The 25,756-nt window shown below is 43.4% G+C and overlaps 1 protein-coding gene and 1 long non-coding RNA gene across 4 annotated transcripts in view; one reads left to right on the top strand and one right to left on the bottom strand.

The window, feature by feature from the left end:
- Positions 1–8,948, top strand: part of LOC137624314 (acyl-coenzyme A thioesterase 3-like) — a 44,303-nt gene extending 35,355 nt beyond the window's left edge. For all 3 annotated transcript variants that reach the window (XM_068354975.1, XM_068354976.1, XM_068354977.1), the window contains exon 7: positions 8,155–8,948. In XM_068354975.1, coding sequence (XP_068211076.1) covers positions 8,155–8,787 — 633 coding nt within the window. In that variant the 3' untranslated portion in view covers positions 8,788–8,948. The remainder of the gene's footprint in view (positions 1–8,154) is intronic.
- The window catches only part of LOC137624315 (uncharacterized), a 36,095-nt gene continuing 18,917 nt past the window's right edge, over positions 8,579–25,756 (bottom strand). Inside the window, exons 2-3 of the long non-coding RNA XR_011040717.1 lie at positions 20,816–20,923; positions 8,579–8,718 (exon numbers count right to left, since the gene is read on the bottom strand). This is a non-coding gene — a long non-coding RNA (uncharacterized lncRNA). The remainder of the gene's footprint in view (positions 8,719–20,815; positions 20,924–25,756) is intronic.

Genomic DNA, 25,756 nt, shown 5'->3' with positions numbered 1-25,756 from the left:
CGACAGAAATTCAAAATTCGTGGCGATCGCCGCCATGACAGTAGGTGGTCATGCATGAGCGCCATCACTTGTAGGTTATTAGAACCATTCCCAACATCTTCAGAAATTTGATGTCTCTGTTTTCAGAGGGGAGTAGGGAGGGCCCTTTTATATATGTAACTACCAGGTAAGTATATTTAAAAATTTATTTTATAATAAAAATACCATTTTTAAATATGTAACTTCCCTGGTAGTTACATATATATAGCTGATTCACACAGTTGGAGGTGGGTTGAAAACCTCATCCCCTTGGGAATACGTATAATTATTAATAACTACAATAGTAGTACTAACAAATTTGGTTCTAACCTGATAAGAAAGCTGGCTTCACAATGATACTGCCTCATTTCGCCAGCATTCCTTAAGAGACTCAGCGATCCACTCAGTGGGCTGTAAAAGTCTCTTAGGGTTGCCACAAGGTCCTCGACCTTAGTGTGGCTAGACCACCACCCTTGCAAACCTGGCAAAGCCAAGGATACTGATTCTGGCATTCTAACCTGATAAGGAAGCTGGCTTTAAAATGATACTGCCTCATTTCGCCTGCATTCCTTAAGAGACTCAGTGATAAACTCAGGGGCTGAAAAGTCTCTTGGGGCTGCCACAAGGTCCACGACCCTTAAAGTGGCTAGACCACCATCTTTGCAAACCTGGCATAGCCAAGGATACTGATTCTGGCGTTACAACTTGATAAGGAAGCTGGCTTCACAATGATACTGCCTCATTTCGCCTGAGTTCCTTAAGAGACTCAGTGATCCACTCAGGGGGCTGAAAAGTCTCTTGGGGCTGCCAGAAGGTCCACGACCCTTAGAGTGGCTAGACCACCACCCTTGCAAACCTGGCATAGCCAAGGATTCAGTTGATGGAAGGCTGCGACAAGCCTCACAGACAAACTGTGAACGCATTAAAATTAACTTGACTTGCATCAGAGACTGACGGAAGGCTGCGACAACCCTCACAAACAACATGTGAACAAGTACAAGAAAAAAAGGCAAGGGTATATATTAAGTTATAGGGAAGAGGCAGTAGACCCTTCTCCAACTACGAAACCGGAGGTAACGTACGGACCCAGGGAATAGTAATCCTCATACTGGGTCTGGACATCTTTGAGATAGCAGTCTGTGAAGATTGATTTACTTCATCAGAAAGAAGGCTCCAAAATTTGACTTCATTGACCTATTGAGTTTGTAAGTCATGGAAATTGCTACAGCTCTAACCTCGTATGGTTTTACCTTAAGGATAGGGAAAACTTCTTACTCACAATCTTATAGTTTCCCTTATTAAATTCTTTGATAAAGGCAAAGAGGGCTTTTTAACTGAGCACCAGAGGCTGTCTGTCTCGTCTTTGAAAAGAAAGCCTAGCTGAAGGGAGCAAATTGCATTGTCTCCATTAAAGCCCATCTTCTTGATGATGGCTTTTAACTCTCCTATTATTTTGACTGAAGCCAATGAAATTAGGGAAAAAGGCTTCTTGGTAAGATACTTCCAAGATGTCTTCTCCAACTGTACAAACCTACTTGAGATTAAAAAGGCCAGGACTACATCTAGGTTCCACGAGGAGGTTGGATTGTCCTTCCTCTTGGCCGTCTCAAAAGATCTAATGAGATCTGAGAGATCCTTGTTACCTGACACGCCAATGTGTCGGTTACGAAAGACAGAGGTTGATATGCTGAGGTAACCCTTCATGCAAGGCATAGCTAGCTTCTCTTTTGTACTTAGATACAACAGAAAAACTCTGCTATATTGGCTATAGAGGTATTGGTAGAGGAAAATAAAATCTATTATTCCTGCACCACACTCTAAATATGCACCACTCAGATTAATCAACCCTAATAGTGGTCATGATCTGGGGGTATCTACCAGCCACTCCATCATCTCCGCAACCCAATGTCTCATAGACCAAAAAAGGAGCTATCATGGTAATGTGGACGTTGGCCGAATCCCTGAATCTTTTCAGGACTCTGTCCAGGATCTTGAATGGAGGAAAAGAGTACACATTTAGACCTTCCCAGTTCAGAAGAAAAGCGTCCAGTGCGACTGCTTCCTGGTCTGGTACTGGAGAGCAAAATACCGGCAACCTCTATGTCATTTGTGAGGTGAAGAGGTCTATCGAGTGTTGACCCCACAGTCATCCAAAGGTTGGTGCACACCTCGTGATGTAGGGTCCATTCTGCAGTAAGAACTTGCCGCCTTCTGCTGAGAAGATCCCTCCTGACATTATTCTCCCTTTCTATGAAGTGAGTAATAAGGGCTTGGTGAATGGCCACTAGCTCTTTGATATTTATGTGTCATTTCCTCTGAGACTCTATCCATAGATCCCTGTCGCAAATCGTATGCGTCAAACAGGGACGAAATCGACTTCTCTAGTTTAAACAGACCAGACACATGAAGCGCGCCGTGTGCGCGAACTAAACCACGTGCTGATTGCTGCGAGGGATCGTCAACCGTAGCTGGGTGACCACCAGGGGAAAGTCCTTGCGACATTTCCGGAGCGCCTTGAACGCGAATTGAACCGATTTTCATCCTCAGAAAAATTAAATTCTGTGAGGGTGTTAGTTGAGATTTAGCCAGGTTACCATCAGACCTAACTGTTGCGTTAAGGGCATTATCCTTTGAAGAGCCTCCAGACACTTTACTTGTGATTCTGCTCTGAGTGGTCAGTCGTCCAGGTACAAAGAAAAAACCTTACTCCCTTTATGTGTACAATGGACTGATGTCCAGAACAGGTTTTCATCCCGCCCCCGAGTTTTTTGGAACTAGGAAAAGTATGTTGTAAAAACCCCTCCGCGGTGGTGTCCTCTACATTACTATGAATGATTTTGACAGCATAAGGCTCACTTGTTCTTAAAGAGCTGCTGCCTTGTCTCCTGAGTGGACTGTTGTCAGCTCTAGGGGTATAGACGACATGGGAGGCATAAAACGTCTCACTTTTTTATTAGGTCTGTTGTCTTGAGAATCTGCGAGTTTGACCTCCAGTCGCAATCCTCAGAGTTCTCTTTTTAAGAACTCCTGCCATGAAAAGGGCGGAAAGTTCGATGGGGACATCCCTCCAGGCCTTAACCAAACAGGCAATCAGATGCATCTGAGCCTTGTTCCTAGGGTCTGTGGCTTCTGCGAGAGTTCCGAGAGTCCAGTCCATAAGGCTGAAGACTTTTACTGTCTAAAAGTTTACTTCAGCTGATGGTCCATTTCAGAATTGGACCACCTAAACTACAATTTGCTCATGGTTGACCTGAGTGAGGAAAAGAAAAAGGAGGCCTTCCCTAGAACCTTTCTCTTGGACGTCCATTGGTTGAGAGTTGAGAAAACTCTCTTAACCGATCTAGCCAGAACCATATTTTTTTTTTCAAATCAGCTGACTGTAATGAATTCTGAGATTCATCTTCTAATTCGGCTAATGGAACATCGCTTCCCTGATTCGAATGAGTAGGAGACAAAAGCGCGTCATCGTGACGGTTATTATCTTCCAAATATAATTCATCTTGTCTGGAAGAAATCTCGTGAAGGATATCATCCATTTGCGAAGAAGTATCACGTTTATGTACTGTAAGCCTCGAGTGAGAGACACGTTCTAGTGCTTCTAGCATAAGATCATCATGCTGTAAGGGAGCATCAACATCTGTAAACCCATGCGATGGAAAATCTTGATCGCGTGCGTTCAGCATGTTGTATGTCAACAGCGTGAAGCGAGGGAGCGTTAGTTGTGCGTTCAGAAAATCGCGAACGAAAGATAAAAAACTTGTCTATCCTGTTGCGAGGACAAGTCCCGACCATATGTGTCCATCATGGGCCTAGATTGAGACTGTTGTATGTTTCCATGAGAGGTATCAGTCTAATGCATGCGTCCCGAATGTCGTGAGTTTGCCGCGAGCCGTGAGGAAGCATTAGTATCGCGTCCAGTCAATCGCAAAGAAGAGACAACTGTTTGTCTATAGTGACGTGTGACAAAACCTGACTGCATGTGTCCAGTATATGTCCAGACTGCCGCATGCGTCCACTTTGCCGTGAGTTTACAGACAGCTGCATGCGTCCAGATTGCCGTGACTTAACCTACTTGTCGCATGCGTCTCACCTGAGCAATAGTCACGCGTCCCGCAGAACGCGAAGGTGAGACAACTGCTTGACTATCTTGTTGAATGGATAAATTTTGACTGTCAGAGTCCAGCATACGACCAGACTGGTGTCTGCCGTTGCCGTAACGTCTGCGTCTGCCGTAGCGTCTGCGTCTGCCGTAGTGTCTGCGTCTGCCGTGAGGGAGAGACCATACTGCTGCATGTGTCCGCCCTAATGCTAGCCGTAACGCGAGCTGATCGCTGCGAGGGAGCGTTTCGCAGAGAGGTAACGTCAACCGTCGATACTTCTATGTATCGATTGTTGTGAGAGATCTCCTCCGAGAGACCAGACTGGCGTCTGCGTCTGCTGTGAAGGAGAGACCAGACTGGGGTCTGCGACTGCTATGAGGAAGAGACCAGACTGCCGCATGCGTCCGTCCTAACGCGAGCTGATCGCTGAGAGGGAGCGTTGCCGAGTATCGGAGAACTATGCTGTCCGATACTATCGGAAGACCGTTTTCTTGGTCTATCGCTGTGTTTAGATTCTTTTAGGTGTAATTTTTCTGCCCAAGAGTCGTAAGCGTCAACAGAGACGAAATAGACCTCTTTAATTCAGACAAATCAGATATATAATGAGCGTCGTGTGCTCTAACTGAACTATGTAGTGATCGTTGAGAGGTATCGTCAACTGTCGATACTTCTAGCGCCTTGTGCGCGATCTGAATCGTGTACAATATCGATTGTTGTGAGAGAGATCCCCCCCCCCGAGAGACCAGACTGGCGTCTGCGTCTGTAAACAGCATTAGAGTCTGTGCAGGTGGTTACCGGGGAAAGTCCCTGTGACATTTCCCAATATGGGGGCAGGGAAGGAGCGTGTACCGACGTAAACTGAGCACCTTCTTCATACGACGGACTATGCGTCTTACGCAATTGTTTCGGTGCTGACGCGTAGTCTTAGTCCGAAAGGAACACCTCCGGTGAACACCAGTCACTTTAGGAGGGTTAATAGGAGACTTAAGTCTCTTGCGTGGTTTAGAACGTAGTGGTTGGCTCCAACCACATCGCGGTTTTGCGTTCGATGAAGACGCATACATTTTAACCTCGCTTTTACTATTAAGATGGAGCGATCTGTACATTGTTAACATGATCGTTCGAGGGGACGTCCGTTCGCTAATCAAGGTCTGCCATATCCTTTTGCCTTTCGACTTTCCTTCTCCCAGGGGTTGGGGAGCAAGGAAGAGGTCCCCGGCTGGGATTATGACGGACACGAACGGACGCACCCTCCACTGCACTGACACTGAATACTAGCACTTTTAATTATTTCACATTAGATCTTAATAGACCTACCCATTACGAGAGATTATACTCTTTCATCAAGGGATAGAAAGAAAATACAATAGAATATATGATTAATATTAGTATTTTCAAAATCGAAATATAAAATAACAATACCAGTAATTGTGAAAACAAAAAACGATTGTCAAGAGTATTACGTATCGTAGCTTGACTGCATTGCGTCATTATATGTGCCATTGAACACTAGCTCTTTAAACTATTTGACATTAGATCATAATAGATCTGCCCGTTGCGAGAGAATATTCTCTTTAGTCAAGGGCCAGAATGAAAATACAATAGGATATATGAATAATATTAGTATTCTCAAAAGCGAAATACATGTACATACATGCTTCCTGTTAATTACAGTGCAGGAAGAAAGAGCAGCTCGAAAGCTGGTCTAGCCCAACAACCAAAGTTTAACAACAGAAGAGCCATTACTGGGTCTGGACATCTTTGTTTGAAATCAAGTTCACTTAAACTGTCCAAATTGGACCCACAAAAAAGCTATCCTATACAATATCTTCGATAGTTGAAAGGCAGAGAAAGCTATTAACAATAATCAGACAAAAGGTACTTCACCAAATTGTAGAATAAAGTAATATATCCACGAAAAGAATTCCTGAGGTGTTGACTCGATCAACGACAGAGAATTTCTGAAGATGTTGGGAATGGTTCTAATAACCTACGAGTGATGGCGCTCATGTATGACCACCTACTGTCATGGCGGCGATTGCCACGAATTTTTAATTTCTGTCGTGCCACGTTGAAATGCGGGATTTAAGCTATATATATATGTAACTACCAGGGAAGTTACATATTTAAAAATGTACACGTGCCAAATGCCCACATGTGACTATAAGTTGCTAGCATAAAATATTCATATCTGCGTATTTTCCGAGCAAATTTTACTCTTTGGGGCACATTTAGTTATAATATCAGACACTGCATTGTTCAGTATGTCCATAACATGAGAATTGTAAATAAATAAAAAAACAGAAAAGAAATGCAATGAATATGCCTCTTTCACATTATGCGAATCCACCTTTGTCAGTCGACTGATAGAGTATATGAACCCTTTCACACTAGAGTGGAGCGAATTTTCCTCCTCCTAGGCAGCACCGTCTTGCATGAGCGGTGCCCCACTGGCCTTGCGCGGATCCGCTCCGCTGATGGCGACAGTTGGCTATTATGGTCAATACGAGTCTTCACACCATGCAATTTTTTTCCGCCTCTTGTTCAGCCAGCATTAGTGAGCCATGCAGTGCTTCTCATGGATGTGAATAATAAACACACAGACATGGAACAAAATATTGATATTGAATTATTTACTTCTTTAGTAGAAATGAAACCAGTATCGTGGGACAAAAATCTAAAAGAATACAAATGTCGGAGTTCTGTTATGTCGGCTTAGAAATGTTTGCTGTGGATTAAAGGAGGATTTTGAGAGTCTGGATGATAAAGAAAGAGTGAATTTGCTGAGTATATTAATTTTTCAATTTACAAACCTTCCTAAGTATACCAATTATGGCAAATTAGTTTTTGCAAAGATAATTAGGAAATTGTATAATTAATACACAAATCCAGTTACATATAATGACATACAGTAAATTCATATTTTAGAATATTGTCGACTCAAAGTTACCTCTTCTCTCACAAAAAATCAGGTAATGTTTTTATGATATAATTTGCATGCGGCGACCGCAATATAGGCAGTTTTTGTTCTGTATACCAGCGGTGCGGAGATCACCTCGTGCATGGAAAAACCGCATTGTGTGAAAGAAGCGTTAGAGAAACGCAACATATGTTTTTTCACGACACGATCGAGAAAAGAAAGAAATTACATTCTCACTCAGCCCTGATCAAAGAAAATTGCACATTTAAAGTTTATGGGTGACTTCACCTCAAATTCTCGACAAAAAATTAGTTATTTGCTTACTCTAGTCGGAGAAGGGTCGTATATGTGACCGGATGCACTTATGCAAATACTATAAGAAAAGGATGTTTTAGCCATAAGGCAAATTGTTTTCATTAAAAACAACATTTGAAAAGGGAATACAGTACAGTATAGAATTTCTCCTTGCCGAAAATGCAATGATTTGAATTTCCAAAATCCCAAGCAGAGGTCGTGAGCAGCGCCCCTTAAGGTTGTAGATAAAGAGAACTCCTTAGAATACTTTGATGGGTCAATCAGTTGGGGGTCACTTAATAGATTAAAGGTCTCAGGCTTGTAGTCAGTAGTTAGGAGAGTTACAATTTACTTGAACAAAAATTTGTGATATTTTTGGTAAACAAAATTTTTGACAAGATTATTTTATTAGTTGGTTGAAGGTCTAATTAAAATAATTTTATTCATGTGGTTGGTATATGCAGTGGTGTTTAACTTTAAAAACGTCTTTTTATAATTGATAGGGGTGTTTTCAAATTGTAATGGGGAAAACCAAAAGGTTGCAGTTATCTTTTTATTGTAATATGATATAAATTTTTTCAATCCAGATATAAATTTCATATTCATAACCCCGAAAATAGATACATTACAATGGAACCGCTCCCTTTCTGTCGTCTTTTATCGTGGTTCCTTCTTGAATAAATCTCCGACTTACCTGAGAAAGAGTTAGAAGAAAAGTCTGCTTCAATTTCCACCTCAAAGAGAGACTCTACATAAGTGAAGTAAGATAGAAGTACATTAAGTGAGACGCCAAATTGATTCAATTTCTGTATATTTTTTCAGGTGCTTCATTCTGGTGTAGGTTGCATTGGTACTAGCAAAGGAGGAGATTTAGCTGTGTCAATGGCTACATTCATACCTTCTGTTGTTGCTTGTGTCGCTATCAATGGGTATTTTGCACCTACAGAAAAAGGCATGAAAGTGAGAGACCAATTCTATCCGGCATTCGCAACGAATAATGATCTGCTAAGATTGAGTGACGATGGAATACTCATGGCTTCTGCTGCTAGGCCAGACATTAAAGCAGTGGAAAAACTCCTACTTCCTCTTGAGAAGAGCAATGCAGCTTTTCTCATCCTAGCTGGAACGGACGATCGTGACATTGCATCGGAAAGTCACGCTCAGCTTGCCCGCCGATATTTCTCTTCTCATGATTATAAGTATAGTTATCATGTTGAGTCCTATCCTGGTGCGGGACATTTGATTGAGCCTCCCTACTCTCCACACTGCTACGCTTACTTTCTACACACCATCATGTTAAATCTTTGCATGGGCGGCACTGCGAAATACCACACCGAGTGTCAGGTCGATGCTTGGGAAAAAGTTCGGAGATTTTTCTGGCATCACCTGGTGGAAAAGAGAAAAGCCAACAATGAAATTAGATCACCTACCATTCCTGTAAAGAGTCAACTTTGAATGTTGTGAAAAATTAAACTGTCAGTGTTGGCAGTTAAAGAGTTTATATTTTTACTTTTTTGAAATAAAGTTTATATTCTAAAGCATATTTTTATACATAGTTTTGATCCAACATGGATTCACTTCATGTACACAAAATTATTAAAATCTAGGATCTTTTATCAATTAGTTTTGTCTCTATGCCTTTTACTGTACTGTATGATATATATTTTCTCCACATTAAGCATAATAAGTTGCTACAGACGATTATTCCACTTAGTCATGAGATTATGTGAGTATTCTATATGGAATGTTCGAATGTCTTGTTTGTACTTTTAAAAACTGTTCACCTTGAGAAATATGTAAAAAATCTCTCTCTCTCTCTCATTATTTTTTTATTCAATTAATTGGGTAGATGTATTTACCTTCTCCAAATGGTTTTATGTTTTGATCAGCATGTATTTATTCATTTATGTATGTTTGTTTGTTTGTGATTTGCATAACTCAAAAACTATTTGACTGAATCTCGTGAAAATTTGGTGGGAGGATTGGCCATGATCCAAGGACAATTTGATTAAGTTTTGGAAGGGATTGGGTCGGAGGTCAAGGTCGGGTTAACAAAACGATAAAGAACGTCTTTTTTTATACCGTGGTCGATTCCTATTCCATTTGCATGAAACTAGTACCAAAAATGTTTATAATTCAATAGCCTCTTGTGATATACAGCGCGATAGAGTACAGTAATGCCTCAAAACACAAAATTAATTTGTTCCGGAGTGGCTTTCATAAAGTGATTTGTTCGTGTTGTGAGTCCCATTTCACATGCAAATTGCCTAATTTGTTCCAAAACCTACAAAACACCACATTAAATCTCATTATAAAGCTACCATATAACCACAATGAAACACAGTAGAGCCAAATACATTTGAACCATTCAATGGACCTAAACTAAATGTTAATACCTGTAAATTAAGTAGTTATTACAACATAATGTAATAATAAATGGAAGATAATACAATACATACAGTACAATACTATACTATTATCATTATTATTATTATTACTAGCCAAGCTACAACCCTAGTTAGAAAAGCAAGATGCTATAAGAGCAAGGGCTCCAATAGGGAAAAATAGCCCAGTGAGGAAAGGAAATAAGGAAATAAATAAACGATGAGAATAAATTAACAATAAATCATTCTAAAAACAGTAACAACATTAAAACATATGTCCTATATAAACTATTAAAAACATCAAAAACAGATATGTTATATCTAAACTATAAAAAGACTCGTGTCAGCCTGGTCAACATAAAAACATTTGCTCCAACTTTGAACTTTTGAAGTTCTACTGATTCAACTACCCGATTAGGAAGATCATTCCACAACTTGGTAACAGCTGGAATAAAACTTCTAGAATACTGTGTAGTATTGAGCCTCATGATGGAGAAGGCCTGGCTATTAGAATTAACTGCCTGCGTAGTATTACGAACAGGGTAGAATTGTCCAGGGAGATTTGAATGTAAAGGATGGTCAGTTATGGAAAATCTTATGCAACATGCATAATGAACTAATTGAACGACGGTGCCAAAGATTAATATCTAGACCAGGAATAAGAAATTTAATAGACCGTAAGTTTCTGTCCAACAAATTAAGATGAGAATCTGCAGCTGAACACCAGACAGGAGAACAATACTCAAAACAAGGTAGAATGAAAGAATTAAAACACTTCTTCAGAATAGATTGATCACCGAAAATCTTGTAAGACTTTCTCAATAAGCCGATTTTTTGTGCAATTGAAGAAGACACAGACCTAATGTGTTTCTCAAAAGTAAATTTGCTGTCGAGAATCACACCTAAAATTTTAAAAGTCATACAAATTTAAAGAAACATTAACAATACTGAGATCCAGATGTTGAGGAGCCACCGTCCTTGACCTACTTACAATCATAGTTTGAGTTTTGATAGGATTCAACTTCATACCCCATAATTTGCACCATGCACTAATTTTAGCTAAATCTCTATTAAGGGATTCACTAACCCCAGATCTACATTCAGGGGATGGTATTGATGCAAAGAGTAGCATCATCTGCATATGCAACAAGCTTGTTTTCTAGGCTAAACCACATGTCATGTGTATATAGTATGAAAAGTAATGGGCCAAGAACACTACCTTGTGGAACACCTGATAGAACATTCCTATACTCACTATGGTGCCCATCAACAACAACTCTTTGAAATTTATTGCTTAAAAAATCAATAACAATGCTAAGAAACGACCCACCCACTCCCAACTGTTTCAGTTTGAAAATAAGGGCCTCATAATTAACACGGTCAAAGGCAGCACTAAAATCCAGGCCAATCATACGAACTTCCCGACTACAATCAAGGGATTTCTGTACAGCATTGGAGATTGTAAGAAGGGTATCACATGCTCCAAGGCCTTTACGAAAACCAAATTGCAAACTAGGGAATAGATGATTACCTTCAGCAAACCTATTAAGACGCTTTGCCAGAAGACGTTAAAAAACTTTAGATAATATGGGAGTTATAGAAATTGGGCGGTAATCAGTGGGACTTGAATTACCACAAACACATTTACATGGAGGAGTAACATTACCAATTCTCCAACAAGTGCTAAAAGCTCATCTTCTTGCTAACTTGCGCAAAATAACAGATAACTTTGGAGCTAAGAAATTTGCTATCTTTATAAAAAAAAAAAAAAAAAAAAAAAAAAAAAAAAAAAAAAAAAAAGGAAAAATACCATTTGGGTCTACACCTCCATGAGCATCAAGGTCCATCAACAGAGCTTTAATCTCATGAGATAAAAAAGCTAAATTAATTTGTTTAGCCTCAGGAAAACAGGAATGAGGAAATTAAAGTTTTTCATTACCCTGTTTACTGTCAAAAACATCAGCCAAAAGGGTTGCCTTTTCCTTTGGACAGTGAGTGACTGAGCCATCTGGTTTAAGTAAAGGAGGAACTGTTGCATCTACACCAAAGAGTGCAGATTTAAGGGTAGACCACCATTTATGTTCCTGAGTTGTACCAGAATGGGTTTCTTTTATGGTTACATTGTACTCCTTTTCAGTTGAGGCATAAACTCTCTGAGCAAAGGCTCGAAGCTGAGTATAGTTGTTCCAGGTCAAATCTGATCTGTTACCCTTCCAAAGACGATAGGCCTCCTTCTTCTCCAAATAAGCATGTCTACAATCATCATTGAACCAAGGTTTGTCCTTCACTCGGTACCATATCACATGAGAAGGGATACGCCTATCAATTATGTTGACTAGATTCTCATTCAAAGGGACAACAGGATCTACACTACTATATAATTATGACCAATTCAAGCACAAAAGATCATGCAAAATCCCATTCCAGTCTGCTTGGGATTTCATGTAAATTTTACAGTAGTTACCCCTATTATAGACTACAGCTACATTTTCTGTTGTCTGAACCCATTTTCTTCAATTCTCTGATGGGTGACTATTTTATTCTCAGCCTGACTGGCAAATCTCTTTTTCTTAAAGTGAAATTTTTTTTCGTAAAGTGAGTCATAAAAATATTCGCATCTCGTTTCGCAGCTTGAAAATTTCCTAAGCAGAGTCTTTCGTGAAGAGAGTTTATACACAGAGTAAATAACTCAAAATGAATTTTACTTTATTGTGGGGCATTTTTTTTTTTTTTTTTTTTTTTTTTGGTAAAAATGTTTTAATAATTGGTAGGTTCCTGGATGATCAAATGAAACAAAAAAGTATATAGACATTTCAGATTTTAAGTTCAACCTATAAGCACAAGTCTCTCTTCATGGTTTATTTACAACAAATCTATTCTACCTCTGATTATTATCATTATTATTATTATTATTATTATTATTATTATTATTATTATTAGCTTTAACACCAGGTCGAAAAGCAGGATGCTATGAGCCCAAGGGCTCTAACAGGTAAGAAAAGATGCCCAGTGAGGAGAGGAAATAAATAAGCTACAAGAGAAGTAATGAATAGTAATTACAAAAATATTTTAAGATTAAAAAAAGATCTGTTATATATAAACTATAAATGTCAGCCTGTTCCACAAAAAAAAACATTCTCAGCAAGTTGTAATATGTTATTTTCATTAGTAAAATAAATTTTTGAATATACTTACCCGATAATCATGTAGCTGTCAACTCCGTTGCCCGACAGAATTCTACGGAAGGGATACGCCAGCGATCACTATACTAGAAGGGGGTGTACTCACCAGCGCCACCTGTGGCCAGGTACTGCAGTACTTCTTGTTGACACCACCTCAATTTTTCCTCGGTCCACTGGTTCTCTATGGGGAGGAAGGGTGGGTCAATTAAATCATGATTATCGGGTAAGTATATTCAAAAATTTATTTTACTAATGAAAATAACATTTTTCAATATTAAACTTACCCGATAATCATGTAGCTGATTCACACCCAGGGAGGTGGGTGAAAACCAGTGTACATGACTATAAGATAGCTAAGTATCCCGTATTTCATATTATCAGTTATTCAAAATAACAATGAAATTATAAGTACCTGGTAAGGAAGTCGACTTGAACCATTACTCTGCCTTTAATAAGTTCGTCTTCCTTACTGAGCGCAGCGTTCCTCTTAGGAGGCTGAACAACCCTAAGGTGCTGAAGTATACAGGGCTGCAACCCATACTAAAGGACCTCTACACAACCTCTAACCCAGGCGCTTCTCAAGAACGAATTGACCACCCGCCAAATCAAAAAAGGATGCGGAAGGCTTCTTAGCCTACCGTAACAACCCAAAAAACAACAATAAAAGCATTCAAGAGAAAGGTTAAAAAAGGTTATGGGATTAAGGGAATGTAGTGGCTGAGCCCTCACCTACTACTGCACTCGCTGCTACGAATGGTCCCAGGGTGTAGCAGTTCTCGTAAAGAGACTGGACATCTTTAAGATAAAATGATGCAAACACTGACTTGCTCCTCCAATAAGTTGCATCCATTATGCTCTGCAGAGAACGGTTCTGTTTAAAGGCCATCGAAGTGGCTACAGCTCTCACTTCGTGGGTCCTTACCTTCAGCAAAGCAAGGTCTTCATCCTTCATGTGAGAATGGGCTTCTCTAATCAGAAGCCTTATTTAATACGAAACTGCGTTTTTGGACATAGGCATCGAAGGTTTCTTGATTGCACACCATAAGGCTTCTGACTGTCCTCGTATAGGTTTTGACCTATTAAGATAGTATTTCAGAGCTCTGACAGGGCAAAGAACTCTTTCTAGCTCGTTACCCACCATGTTGGAAAGGCTAGGAATTTCGAACGATCTAGGTCAAGGACGTGAAGGAAGTTCATTCTTAGCTAAAAATCCGAGCTGTAAAGAACATGTTGCTGATTCGGATGTGAACCCAATGTTCTTGCTGAAGGCGTGAACCTCACTAACTCTTTTAGCTGTTGCAAGGCAGACGAGGAAAAGAGTCTTGAGAGTAAGGTCTTTGAAGGAAGCTGACTGGAGAGGTTCGAACCTAGGAGACATAAGGAACCTTAAGACTACGTCTAGATTCCAGCCTGGAGTGGATAAACGACGTTCTTTAGAAGTCTCGAAAGATTTAAGGATGTCTTGAAGGTCCTTGTTGGAGGAAAGGTCCAAACCTCTGTGGCGGAGAACTGAAGCCAACATACTTCTGTACCCTTTAATCGTAGGAGCCGAAAGGGATCTCACATTCCTTAGATGTAATAGGAAGTCAGCTACTTGGGTTACAGAGGTATTGGTAGAGGAAACTGCATTGGCTCTGCACCAGCTTCGGAAGACTTCCCACTTGGATTGGTAGACTCTACGAGTGGATACCCTCCTTGCTCTGGCAATCGCTCTGGCTGCCTCCTTCGAAAAGCCTCTAGCTCTAGCGAATCTTTCGACAGTCTGAAGGCAGTCAGACGAAGAGCGTGGAGGTTTGGGTGTACCTTGTTTACGTGAGGTTGACGTAGAAGGTCCACTCTTAGAGGAAGAGTCCTGGGAACGTTGACCAGCCATTGTAGTACCTCTGTGAACCATTCTCTTGCAGGCCAAAGGGGAGCAACCAGCGTCAGCCGTGTCCCTTCGTGCGAGACGAACTTCTGAATGACTCTGTTGATGATCTTGAACGGCGGGAATGCATATAGGTCGAGATGGGACCAATTCAGCAGAAAAGCATCCACGTGAACTGCTGCTGGGTCTGGAACTGGGGAACAGTACAAAGGAAGCCTCTTGGTCATGGAGGTGGCGAACAGATCTATCGTAGGCTGACCCCACAAGGTCCAAAGTCTGTTGCACACGCTCTTGTGAAGGGTCCATTCCGTGGGGATGACTTGATCTTTTCTGCTGAGGCGATCTGCTGAGACGTTCATGTTGCCCTGAATGAACCTCGTTACCAGAGTGAGATTTAGACTTCTTGACCAAATGAGGAGGTCCCTTGCTATCTCGTACAGCTTCCTCGAATGGGTCCCTCCCTGCTTGGAGATGTAAGCCAAGGCTGTGGTGTTGTCGGAGTTCACCTCCACCACCTTGCCTAACAAGAGGGACTTGAAGTTCATTAAGGCCAGATGAACTGCCAGCAGCTCCTTGCAGTTGATGTGGAGCGTTTCCTGTTCCTTGTTCCATGTTCCCGAGCATTCCTGTCCGTTCAAGGTCGCGCCCCAGCCCGAGTCTGATGCGTCCGAGAAGAGATGAAGATTGGGGGTCTGAATCGCTAACGATAGACCCTCCTTGAGAAGGATGTTGGTTTTCCACCACAAGAGAGTAGTCTTCATCTCTTTGGTGACAGGAATAGAGACTGCTTCGAGCGTCAAATCCTTGTCCCAATGAGCTGCTAGATGGAATTGGAGAGGGCGGAGGTGGAGTCTCCCTAACTCGACGAACAGGGCTAACGATGACAGGGTCCCTGTTAGACTCATCCACTGTCTCACCGAGCAACTGTTCCTCTTCAGCATGCTCAGGATGCATTCTAGGGCTTGGCTTATCCTTGGGGCCTATGGAAAAGCCCGAAAAGCCTGACTCCGAATCTCCATTCCCAGGTAAACGATGGATTGGGAGGGAATGAGCTGGGACTTTTCTAAGTTGACCAATAGACCCAGTTCCTTGATCAAGTCCAAAGTCCAGTTGAGACTCTCCAGACAGTGACGACTTGTGGGGGCTCTTAACAGCCAGTCGTCTAAATAAAGGGAGGCTCTGATGTCCGATAAGTGGAGGAATTTTGCAATATTCCTCATCAGATGCGTAAACACCATAGGAGCTGTGCTTAGGCCAAAACACAGGGCTTGGAATTGGTACACAACCTTTCCAAAAACGAATCTCAGGAAAGGTTGGGAGTCTGGATGAATAGGAACGTGAAAGTAAGCGTCTTTCAGATCCAACGAGACCATCCAGTCCTCCTGCCTGACCGCTGCTAGGACCGACTTCGTCGTCTCCATAGTGAACGTCTGCTTGGTGACATAAGCATTGAGCGCGCTGACGTCCAGCACCGGTCTCCAACCTCCTGTCTTCTTGGCCACCAGAAAGAGACGGTTGTAGAAGCCCGGGGATTGATGGTCCCGGACTATCACCACTGCCTTCTTCTGTAACAGGAGCGACACCTCCTGGTGTAACGCTAGCCTCTTGTCCTTTTCCTTGTAGTTGGGAGAGAGGTTGATGGGAGAAGTGGTCAGAGGGGGATTGCGGCAGAATGGTATCCTGTAACCCTCCCTTAGCCACTTGACAGACTGGGCGTCTGCACCTCTTCTTTCCCAAGCTTGCCAGAAGGTCTTGAGTCTGGCTCCTACTGCTGTCTGGAGAGGAGGAGAGTCAGTGTTTGCCTTTTGAAGTCTTGGGACCTTTCCTAGACCTGCCCCTGGAAGAGTCTGGACGGGTACTTCCTCGGCTGGGGGCTCTGCCACGAAAGGGCGGAATAAATCTTGTAGCAGGAGTATCGGCCACTGGGGTGCGGTAAGTTCTGGGAACTGAAGGAGCAACCTTAGCCTTACGAGCTGAAGAGGCCACAAGGTCATGAGTGTCCTTCTGAATAAGGGCCGCAGACAAATCCTTGATAAGCTCTTCGGGGAACAGGAACTTAGAAAGCGGAGCAAAAAGTAACTGAGACCTTTGACAAGAGGTGATGCCAGTAGAAAGAAAAGTGCAAAGTTGTTCCCTTTTCTTGAGTACTCCTGAAACAAACATTGATGCAAGTTCGTCGGACCCATCCCGAATTGCTTTATCCATACAGGACATTATAAGCATGGCTGAGTCCTTGTCCGCAGGGGCAGTCTTCTTGCTCAAGGCCCCCAGGCACCAGTCGAGAAAATTGAAAATCTCAAAGGCACGAAATATACCCTTTAAGAAGTGGTCTAAGTCGGAAAAGGTCCAGCAGACCTTAGAGCGCCTCATAGCCGATCTACGTGGAGAGTCGACCAAACTTGAGAAGTCAGCCTGGGCAGAGGCAGGGACTCCCAAGCCTGGTTCCTCTCCTGTGGAATACCATACGCCCGCCTTAGAAGTCAGCTTAGTAGGAGGGAACATAAAAGAAGTCTTCCCTAGTTGCTGTTTGGACTGCAACCAATCCCCTAACATTCTTAAAGCTCTCTTAGAGGATCTAGCAAAGACGAGCTTAGTATAGGCCGACTTAACAGGTTGCATGCCTAGCGAAAACTCAGATGGAGGAGAGCGAGGGGTAGCAGAAACAAAATGATCCGGGTAAACCTCTCTGAAAAGAGCCAGGACCTTGCGAAAGTCAATGGAGGGAGGAGAAGACTTGGGTTCCTCCACGTCCGAAGAGGGATCATCTAGGTGCGCAGCTTCCTCCTCAGAAACCTCATCACCAGAGTGTTGCGAAGCGAAAGGTAAAGTTACAGCGGTGTGCTGAACAGCAGAATCCTGACAAGCGGGTGCATAAACACTTGCGGTTTCATCCTCAAGTCTCTGTTGAAGAGGATGAGGGCTGGTAACGACAAAGTCAAGAGGTTGGGATGAAGGAGGTTCTGCGGCGGTTTGAGGAGCAAGTGTGGAGAGAGGCGACTGTAATAAAACCTGAGGTTCAGGCTGCAAAGACTGGTCAAGTAGAGTAGAGGAAGGTAGATGCATGCGTTGAGGTGGCTGACTCCTAGCATGAGTTTCCTGTCTCAAGAGTTGCGCTTGCTTCAAGGGTTGAGGTGGATGCGCAGTAGCAGGTTCCTGTCTCACGAGTTGAGGTTCTTGAGGTGTGAGCTGCGAGAGTTGAGGTAGCGGCTGCGCAGAACGCAGTTCCTGTCTCACGAGTTGAGGTTCTTGAGGTGCTAGCCTCAAGAGTTGAGGCTCTCGCCTTGAGGAAAGTTGAGGTAGCAGCTGCGAGAGCTGAGGTGGCTGCCTCAAGGATGGTAGAGGTTGTCGTACCTCAAGAGGTTGTTGCCTCGAAGATGGTCTAACCGCAAGAAAATCTTGCCTCAAAGGAAGAGGAGGATGTAAGGCATAAGACTCCTGTTCCCATTGTTGAGGTTGCCTTAAGGAAGGTGGAGGTTGCTGCACAACGCTGGTAACTGGCAACTCCGAACGCGGTAAGGTAGCTTGAGGAACCTCAACTTCGTACGTCAGGCAGACTGGACTGCGGTGAGGCGGAGCGCTCGCAGGAGGAGGTGTAACCTTCTCTGCCTGAAACTCACGCATTAAGACCGCAAGCTGCGACTGCATGGACTGCAGCAAAGTCATCTTGGGATCAACAGACGATAAGGTCTGTTGAGGCAAAGCCTTAACAGAAGATGAGGTCTGTTGAGGCATCGCCTTACCTCTCTTAGGAGGTGTGCAGTCACCTGATGACTGCGGAGAGTCAGAGCTAACCCAATGACTGCATCCGGGTTGTTGAACTCTTGAAGTCTGGACTTTACGTTTAAGAGGTCTTGAGACCTGAGTCCAGCGTTTTCTCCCCGAAATTTCTTCTGCAGACGAGGAAAATAAGGGCTCAATCGTCTGCGGGTGGGAGTGACGGTCTCTGTAAGACACGCCCGCAACCACCGAGGATACTTCTGTGCGCCGATCAAGGCCTGCCGAACCCTTTTGCCCTTCGACATTGCTTCTCCCCTGGGCTTGGGAGCTTGCAAGAGGTCCCGGACTGGGAGGACGACTGGCACGCACAGAAGTACCCTCACGCACAACACTGACACTGACACTAGCACTCGGCACCGCACTGACACTAGCACTCGGCACAGCACTGGCACTACCACTTCCCACTGCACTTTTGACCTTAAGTTCCTTGACGTCCGCCAAGAGGAACTTGTGGTCACTCACTACCGATTCCACTTTGTCACCTAAAGCCTGAATGGCACGCAAAACATCGGACATATCAAGCTGAGCACAAATAGTAGGTTCGGGGGTAGCCACTACAGGGGGAGGAAAAGGTTGAGGATCATGAGGTGAGGAATAAAGCGAAGAGCGAGCAGAACTCCTCCTAACTCTCTCTCTCTCTAACTTAGTGGTATATTTAAGGAATCGAACAAACTCAAGTTCCGAAAGTCCGGCGCATTCCTCACATCGATCTTCCAACTGACAGGATATTTCCCTACAGTCGGAACAAGCGGTGTGAGGATCAACCGAGGCCTTCGGAATACGCCTATTACAAGACCTACATCGTCTATGGGGAGGGGCTTGAGAAAGGTCGGACATCTTGAATCAAAGAGCTAGTCAAGGGGGATTCCAAATAAAGCAAAAGATCGTTAACCATTAATCAAATCAAATAAAAGCTATCTAAGCTAATAGAAAAGTTTCCAGTATAGCGAAAGCTGAAATCTTAGAGCAATACTTCACCAAAAACCGTGAACAAGACTCCAAAATTATAAGCGTATCCATGAACGTCTTGCCGGAAGCACGACAGAGGAAAAATTGAGGTGGTGTCAACAAGAAGTACTGCAGTACCTGGCCACAGGTGGCGCTGGTGAGTACACCCCCTTCTAGTATAGTGATCGCTGGCGTATCCCTTCCGTAGAATTCTGTCGGGCAACGGAGTTGACAGCTACATGATTATCGGGTAAGTTTAATATTGAAAATTTTAAAGTTGCAATGATTGACAGAATATAGAATTACTTCCTGATATAAAAAGAAAAGATTCAAAACAACTACCAATGCATCACCAATACCACAAAACAACTGAACACAAAAGAATACTAAAGGCTTTAAAGGCCACTCATGAATGGCAGAGGCAAGGGACAACAACATTCCCCTATCAAGCAGGACAATGCCCTAGAGACTGACCATATACTGTATACTGTACATATCAGTGCCAAAGCTAGGACCAAGGAGGGCCAGGCAATGATTGCTGATGACTTAGCAGATAGACTCATAGGCTCCCTCAATCCCCCCACTTTAGCTCACAAGGATGGTGAGGTTACAGTGACCACTAACGAGTTTGAGCGGGACTTTAACCCCAGTTAGGCAATCACCAGGCAAGGACGCTACCACCAGGCCACCATAACCCTAAAGCATACGAAAAGGCAATTCAAAAACTCAAGTTCTCACTTTACCAATGATCTTGAAACAGTCTCTCTCCAGGGTTCCCAACGTGGCTCCATGAGGACATGGAGTCTTAACCTGGGGCCTTGCCAGAATGTTGTAAATCATTTACTGTACAATACAGGAGGTCCCCAACTTACAAACATTGGGAGACACAAACATATCCAACTGAAAACATAAAACCTATATATTGTACCAAAAGCTTATAATAAAATACTAATAAACCAATATACAGTATAATTTAGTGCAGTATATAAGGCGACATTTGCAATATGAAAGACTATTTGTTGACATTTGCAGCTGAAAATCGTAGGCATTCAAGTTAGGTGAAGCCTTCCCTAAGACAAAACTTAAAAAAATTCGACTTGCAAACAATTCAACCTACAAACAGCCTCTTGGACCCTATTAAGTTTGTAAGTTGAGGACTTTCTGTAAATTTCAGAATATTGTTAGAAATCAAAATTTTTATAAACTTTTTTTTTTTTTTTTAACAGGGGCTGTGGAATATTGGAGAAAAATGAAAGGGGGCAACAAAAAGGGTAAAATTTCACCAAGAGTCAAAAGTTGAGAATCCCCATCGTAGGATAACTTACCAGTGGATTCTCTCTGCTACTCAGACGCGAGCCTTCCAAATTTGGCTTCTTTCCGCAAATGGGAAGGATGGTATTAGAGCGATATCAACACAGATGTTTTCCCACAACCTGTTCAAATTAAAATGAAAACTAATAATATATATACAGTATATATATATATATATATATATATATATATATATATATATATATATATATATATATATATATATATATATATATATATATACATATATATATATATATATATATATATATATATATATATATATATATATATATATTATGATGAGTCAAAGTTTATTCTTACAGGGCTGGGACAAATAAATTCGGGAGGGAAAGATATATGTATAAAATGTAAATGCTAAAAATATAACGATTAAAACCTATGATAGACATCTAAATTTCAACTTTAAAACCTATGCTTCTTAAAAATGACAAAGTTAAAGTAATTTGTATTTTTCCTAATGATACAAACCTTGAACTCTTTATTAGGAAATATACTTTCAGCGAAGCTGAATGACTAACCATAAGACTCTTAGCCAGGTGTAACCACCCTACTGCTACTTGGGGGGGGGGGGATTACTAGTACCGACTACCCTGCTAACACACACACCTGTCTTCTATCGTCATTTTTGCTTGTAGGCAAGACTTATCGGGGGGGGGGATAGGTGATGGTGTCCAAATTTTGTAAAAAGAGCTCAATTTTTGTATCGTTTGGAAAAATGCTAATTACTTTAAATTTGTCATTTGTTCCAACACTAAATACAAACCCTTTCACTCTTTATTAGGGAAGACTCACCCTAAGGTGGGTGGAAGTGCTAACCAACAGGATGGCTTTTGACCTGAGGGTTTTCCCCCTTCGTGCTACGCACATATAAGGGGAGAAAACCCTGACACCTGGCTAAAACCTATGTGCAATAGCACGCTTTAGCGGCCTGAGCATTCTCTGTGATTGTGTGATACCAGCAGTGTGACTAGTCTGGGTAAGAATTCTCAAAAATGAAGGAATCCTTGAACCAACCATAGACATTACCTAATCCCACCCAGCCAGGTGGTATGGGGACGACAAGATATCTCTATATCAGGTTACACAAGGGAAGTGGTTTTACCTGCAGACAGAGGAAGCCAGCTTGCAGAGTACCATAGGTGCTCTTCCCCCAGATATGGGAAGATGAAAGAAAGAGCCAGTCATTCTTGTCATTCATCCCAGACTTAATCCCGGGTAACCTCTGCACTACACCATCTGCTACTTGCCCATCAAGGAGCCGAGGTATTTAAACCATTTGTTGAGTAGTCATCACAGGGCCAATGGAGAATGTATCCAAGTTCCTGAGTTACGTCTTGCAGGTAGTTCGTGGTGAAGGTCGTCTGATGCTTCCACACACCCGTTTGCAGCACCTGTTTCAGTAGTTTTCTGGAATGCTAGGGATGTACCTATGCCCCTAACGTCATGAGCTGTGGGTCATTTCGTTTAAGGAGAAGGATCAGGATTCAACACTCAGTCTACGACCTTGCAAATCCAAGCCGAGAACGTGTTCTTGGTGATCCTTCGCTTGACCTTCCCCGAGCTGACGAAGAGTATTGACACAGGGGTGAGCTCCTGTAGTTCTCTTGAGGTAGCACATCAAGTTCTTCCTCCAGCAGTTGATCTGGATCGTTGGTCACGCTACATAGGACTCCCAATCTGAATGGTTTGAATGTGAGATCCAAGCTCCTAGGAACAAAGTCGAGTATTACCTTACCCATTGCTAGGAATGAGACATTGAAAGAGGACCAAAGGATTTACCAACTCTCTTGACTGAAGCCAAAAGGAGCAAGAGACCTGTCTTCAAGGACAGGTGAAGATCTGCTGTTCGGCATCCTGGGTTGGGGGGCTTTTCTCCCCCTGTCTTTGATGAAAAGGTTTTGTGGAGATTGGTGTCTAGAATCATTCCCAGATATACCAGTCTTCTGAGAGGGGAGAAGGGAGGACCTCCACAAGTTTACCATGATTACCATGATCAGAAGTTCCGGTGCTAACACAAAGTTGCCACCGAGTCTACTTAGGTCAGTCAGTCGTCCAGAAACGGAGGAGACAAAAGCCGGTCCTGCAAGTCCAGGATGGGTGCTGTGGAAAGACCGAAGCACAGAGCCCTGAACTGGTGTTTCTTGTTTGCCTAGACTGAATCTTTATTCCTTCCTAGAAGATGGATGGTTTGGGCCTGGAAGTCTGCATCCTTTAGGTCCAGCGTGCAAGTGAAGACTTGTGGTCTTAGCCCTTGTCCGAACTCCTCCAACATGGTGTGCACGTCGACCCAAAGGGACAGCTCCTTGCGGATCCTTTCACAACGGGAGATTGTTGACGCTGGGGTCTTGACTCGTGGCGGAAAGGATGGGACGCGATACCCTATGTAAGGATTCTTCCCTGGGAGGGAACTCCTACTACTGATGGAAGTAAAGCAACACTTAACCCTACCAAGTGCCCTGATGGGATTGATGCTATTCCTTAGAACAGCATCGGTCTGGCGAATGTTAATCAATGGTTAACGGCTGGGTATCGTGGTTACTGTGCAGTTAGAATGTGCTTGCAAGTAGTCACCTGTCAACAAGCCGCTGATGGGGGCTGTCAATCGTTTGCTGATCGCTTCAGTGGATTGGTGTGATGGCGAACAAGTGTGTTGTATGCCTTCCGATCTAGGGAACCATGGGCAGAGGTCGACTAACAATTCTGAGTGATGAACTGCTGGTCAACGGCGAACTGCCGATGAGCTGAAGATGGTAACTGACAGGCAGATGAAGGCTGTCTGGTCAGTCAGCCAAGGAAGGTTGGCAATTAATGAGTTGGTGATTGGCTTGGAGAACCCTGAGAGACAGCAGAATGGTTTAATGATCGTCAGCTGGTGATCGGTGAGCCATTGATGATCAGTGCTCGATCGTGGACTGGCGATCGGTGAGCTAGAGATCAGCAAGCTGACGATTGGCTAGTCAGAGATCAGCGAGCTGAGGTCAATGGTCGAAGAAAGACGAGCAGCCCATCGGCGATCTAGTGATCAGGAAGCTGATGATTGGTTATTGACTAGCAATTGGCGATCTGGTGATCTGCGAGCTAGTGATCAGCAAACGGTGATCTAGCGATCAGTCGGTTGATGATTTCTCATTGGTGGAAGATGAGCTAGAAATTGATGATCGTGCTAATGATAGGCTGTCTGCAACATTCAGATCATGCTTGCTGACAGGGGTACTGTCAGGAAAAAAAACTCCAGAAGAGGAAGGGACCTAGAGTTCCCTGCGAGGAGTTTCGATCGATGGTAGGTGCGGTTGATTCGCCTTAGAAGATGGAATCTTCGGGATCTTGAACCCTTCTGTAAAGCCTCTTCCCTTTTTTCCCGGCGAGCATGCTGTAATGCGTTTGCGGGGAGGGGAATGGGGCAATGGTGACCTGTGCACAAGTTTTCATTCTTTTTGCCTCTCGCGGGAGTGCGCAGGAGAGTACTGGAGTGTTGGCGCACAGGATGATGCTGGTGCTTAGTTTCTGCCGAAGTCCAGTTTTCGTTGAATGCGCAGAAGAGTGCTGGCGAGCTGTAGAGCGTTGGCGCGTAGCTGTACGCTTAGGTAGGGCCTCAGGAGGCTGTTCCGGGGACAGGAAAGGCGATGGTAGGTCGGCAAGTCAGCTGGTAGGATGATCAGGAACTGGGATGTGCCCTTTGGAAGGATGAACATCCCCTGATGGGAGATCGTGAATGATCTACAGAAGAGTCCAGGACCGAAGGACGAGGACTAGCTGCAGCGTCATCAGGAGAAGGTCCAGGAACAGATGACGCACATGAGGGCCATTGGATCAGCAAGCTGACCTTCAGCAGTAGCAATCCTCCGAAGATGAGTCTCTATAAGTGGCCCCTCTCGCGAACGAGAGAGGTGATCACTTCGCAGGAGACTTGCCTAAGACTATGTTCCGCCCCTGAAGGAAGTGAGACTCAGGGGGGGAGGGGGGGGGCTTAGTCTAGGCAGAGACAGCAACAGCAGTTGGAGTCAATGAAGTGATGAAGATGCAGGGAAGTTCTCCCTCGGAAGGGAGCAACAACCCTACACCTGGGGAAGAAAACTCGCCCTCGGAAGGGAAAGTAGTCCAACCACTGGAGGTGAACCTCCTGGTAGTGCTCTAAGATGATCTGACAAGAGTGCTGCCTGAGGAAGCATACCAGAGCGGGTTCCTCGAAGATGAAGTACTGATCAGGTGCTGCCACGGGTGTACTTCTAAGAGAAGGGATGACGCCCCTCTGAGGGACGGCAGTGATAGCAGATTCCCCAGGCATGAACAAAACAGCTCTGCTTCGTCAAACGAAGAACTGCATTGCTATCTGAGGAAAAATAAAATGAATTATGTAACATAAAACTCCCTCGGGAGGAACACCTAGTCCGTGATGGGAAGGGAGACCACCGAGGGAACAAACATAAATTAAGTACTGCGCCCTCCCTTCCCCGGTCGACATCGACGGGAGAAGGGGAGCAGAGAGCAACTGTAATAAAACAAGAATTATAATTATTTGAATCAGCTAAAAATAATCACTAACTTGACGAACCGGCAATCCTCCGAAGGAAATTGTTCTCCACGGAGAAGCTGAAAAGTAGTATTACAAACAATTATAATTTCACTTAAATAATTAAGAAAATAATCGGAAGCGCAACCTAACCCACTGTCGGAGGCCCATGAAAGGTGAACGACCTTGAGAAGAGAAAGACCAAAGTAAATCTCTGAGAGGCCACACTCCCTTTGCTCAGAAATCCACAGTTGAACGAGGAGGGTTCAAATGATGACGATTCCCCTGCGGCAGAGGCCGAGTCAACGATATCCGCCCACGAGAAGACTGATGGACAAGGGGGGAGGTCGGAAGGGAAGGTTCCCCGGCCTTTCTCAAGTGTCTTGAGTACCTGTTGTATACAGTGAACCCTCGTTTATCG

The sequence above is a fragment of the Palaemon carinicauda genome, chromosome 31 (assembly GCF_036898095.1).
Source record: "Palaemon carinicauda isolate YSFRI2023 chromosome 31, ASM3689809v2, whole genome shotgun sequence".
NCBI lineage: Eukaryota > Metazoa > Arthropoda > Malacostraca > Decapoda > Palaemonidae > Palaemon > Palaemon carinicauda.
The sequence above is the reverse complement of the archived record's forward strand: the minus strand, read 5'-3'. Positions and strand labels throughout refer to the sequence as shown.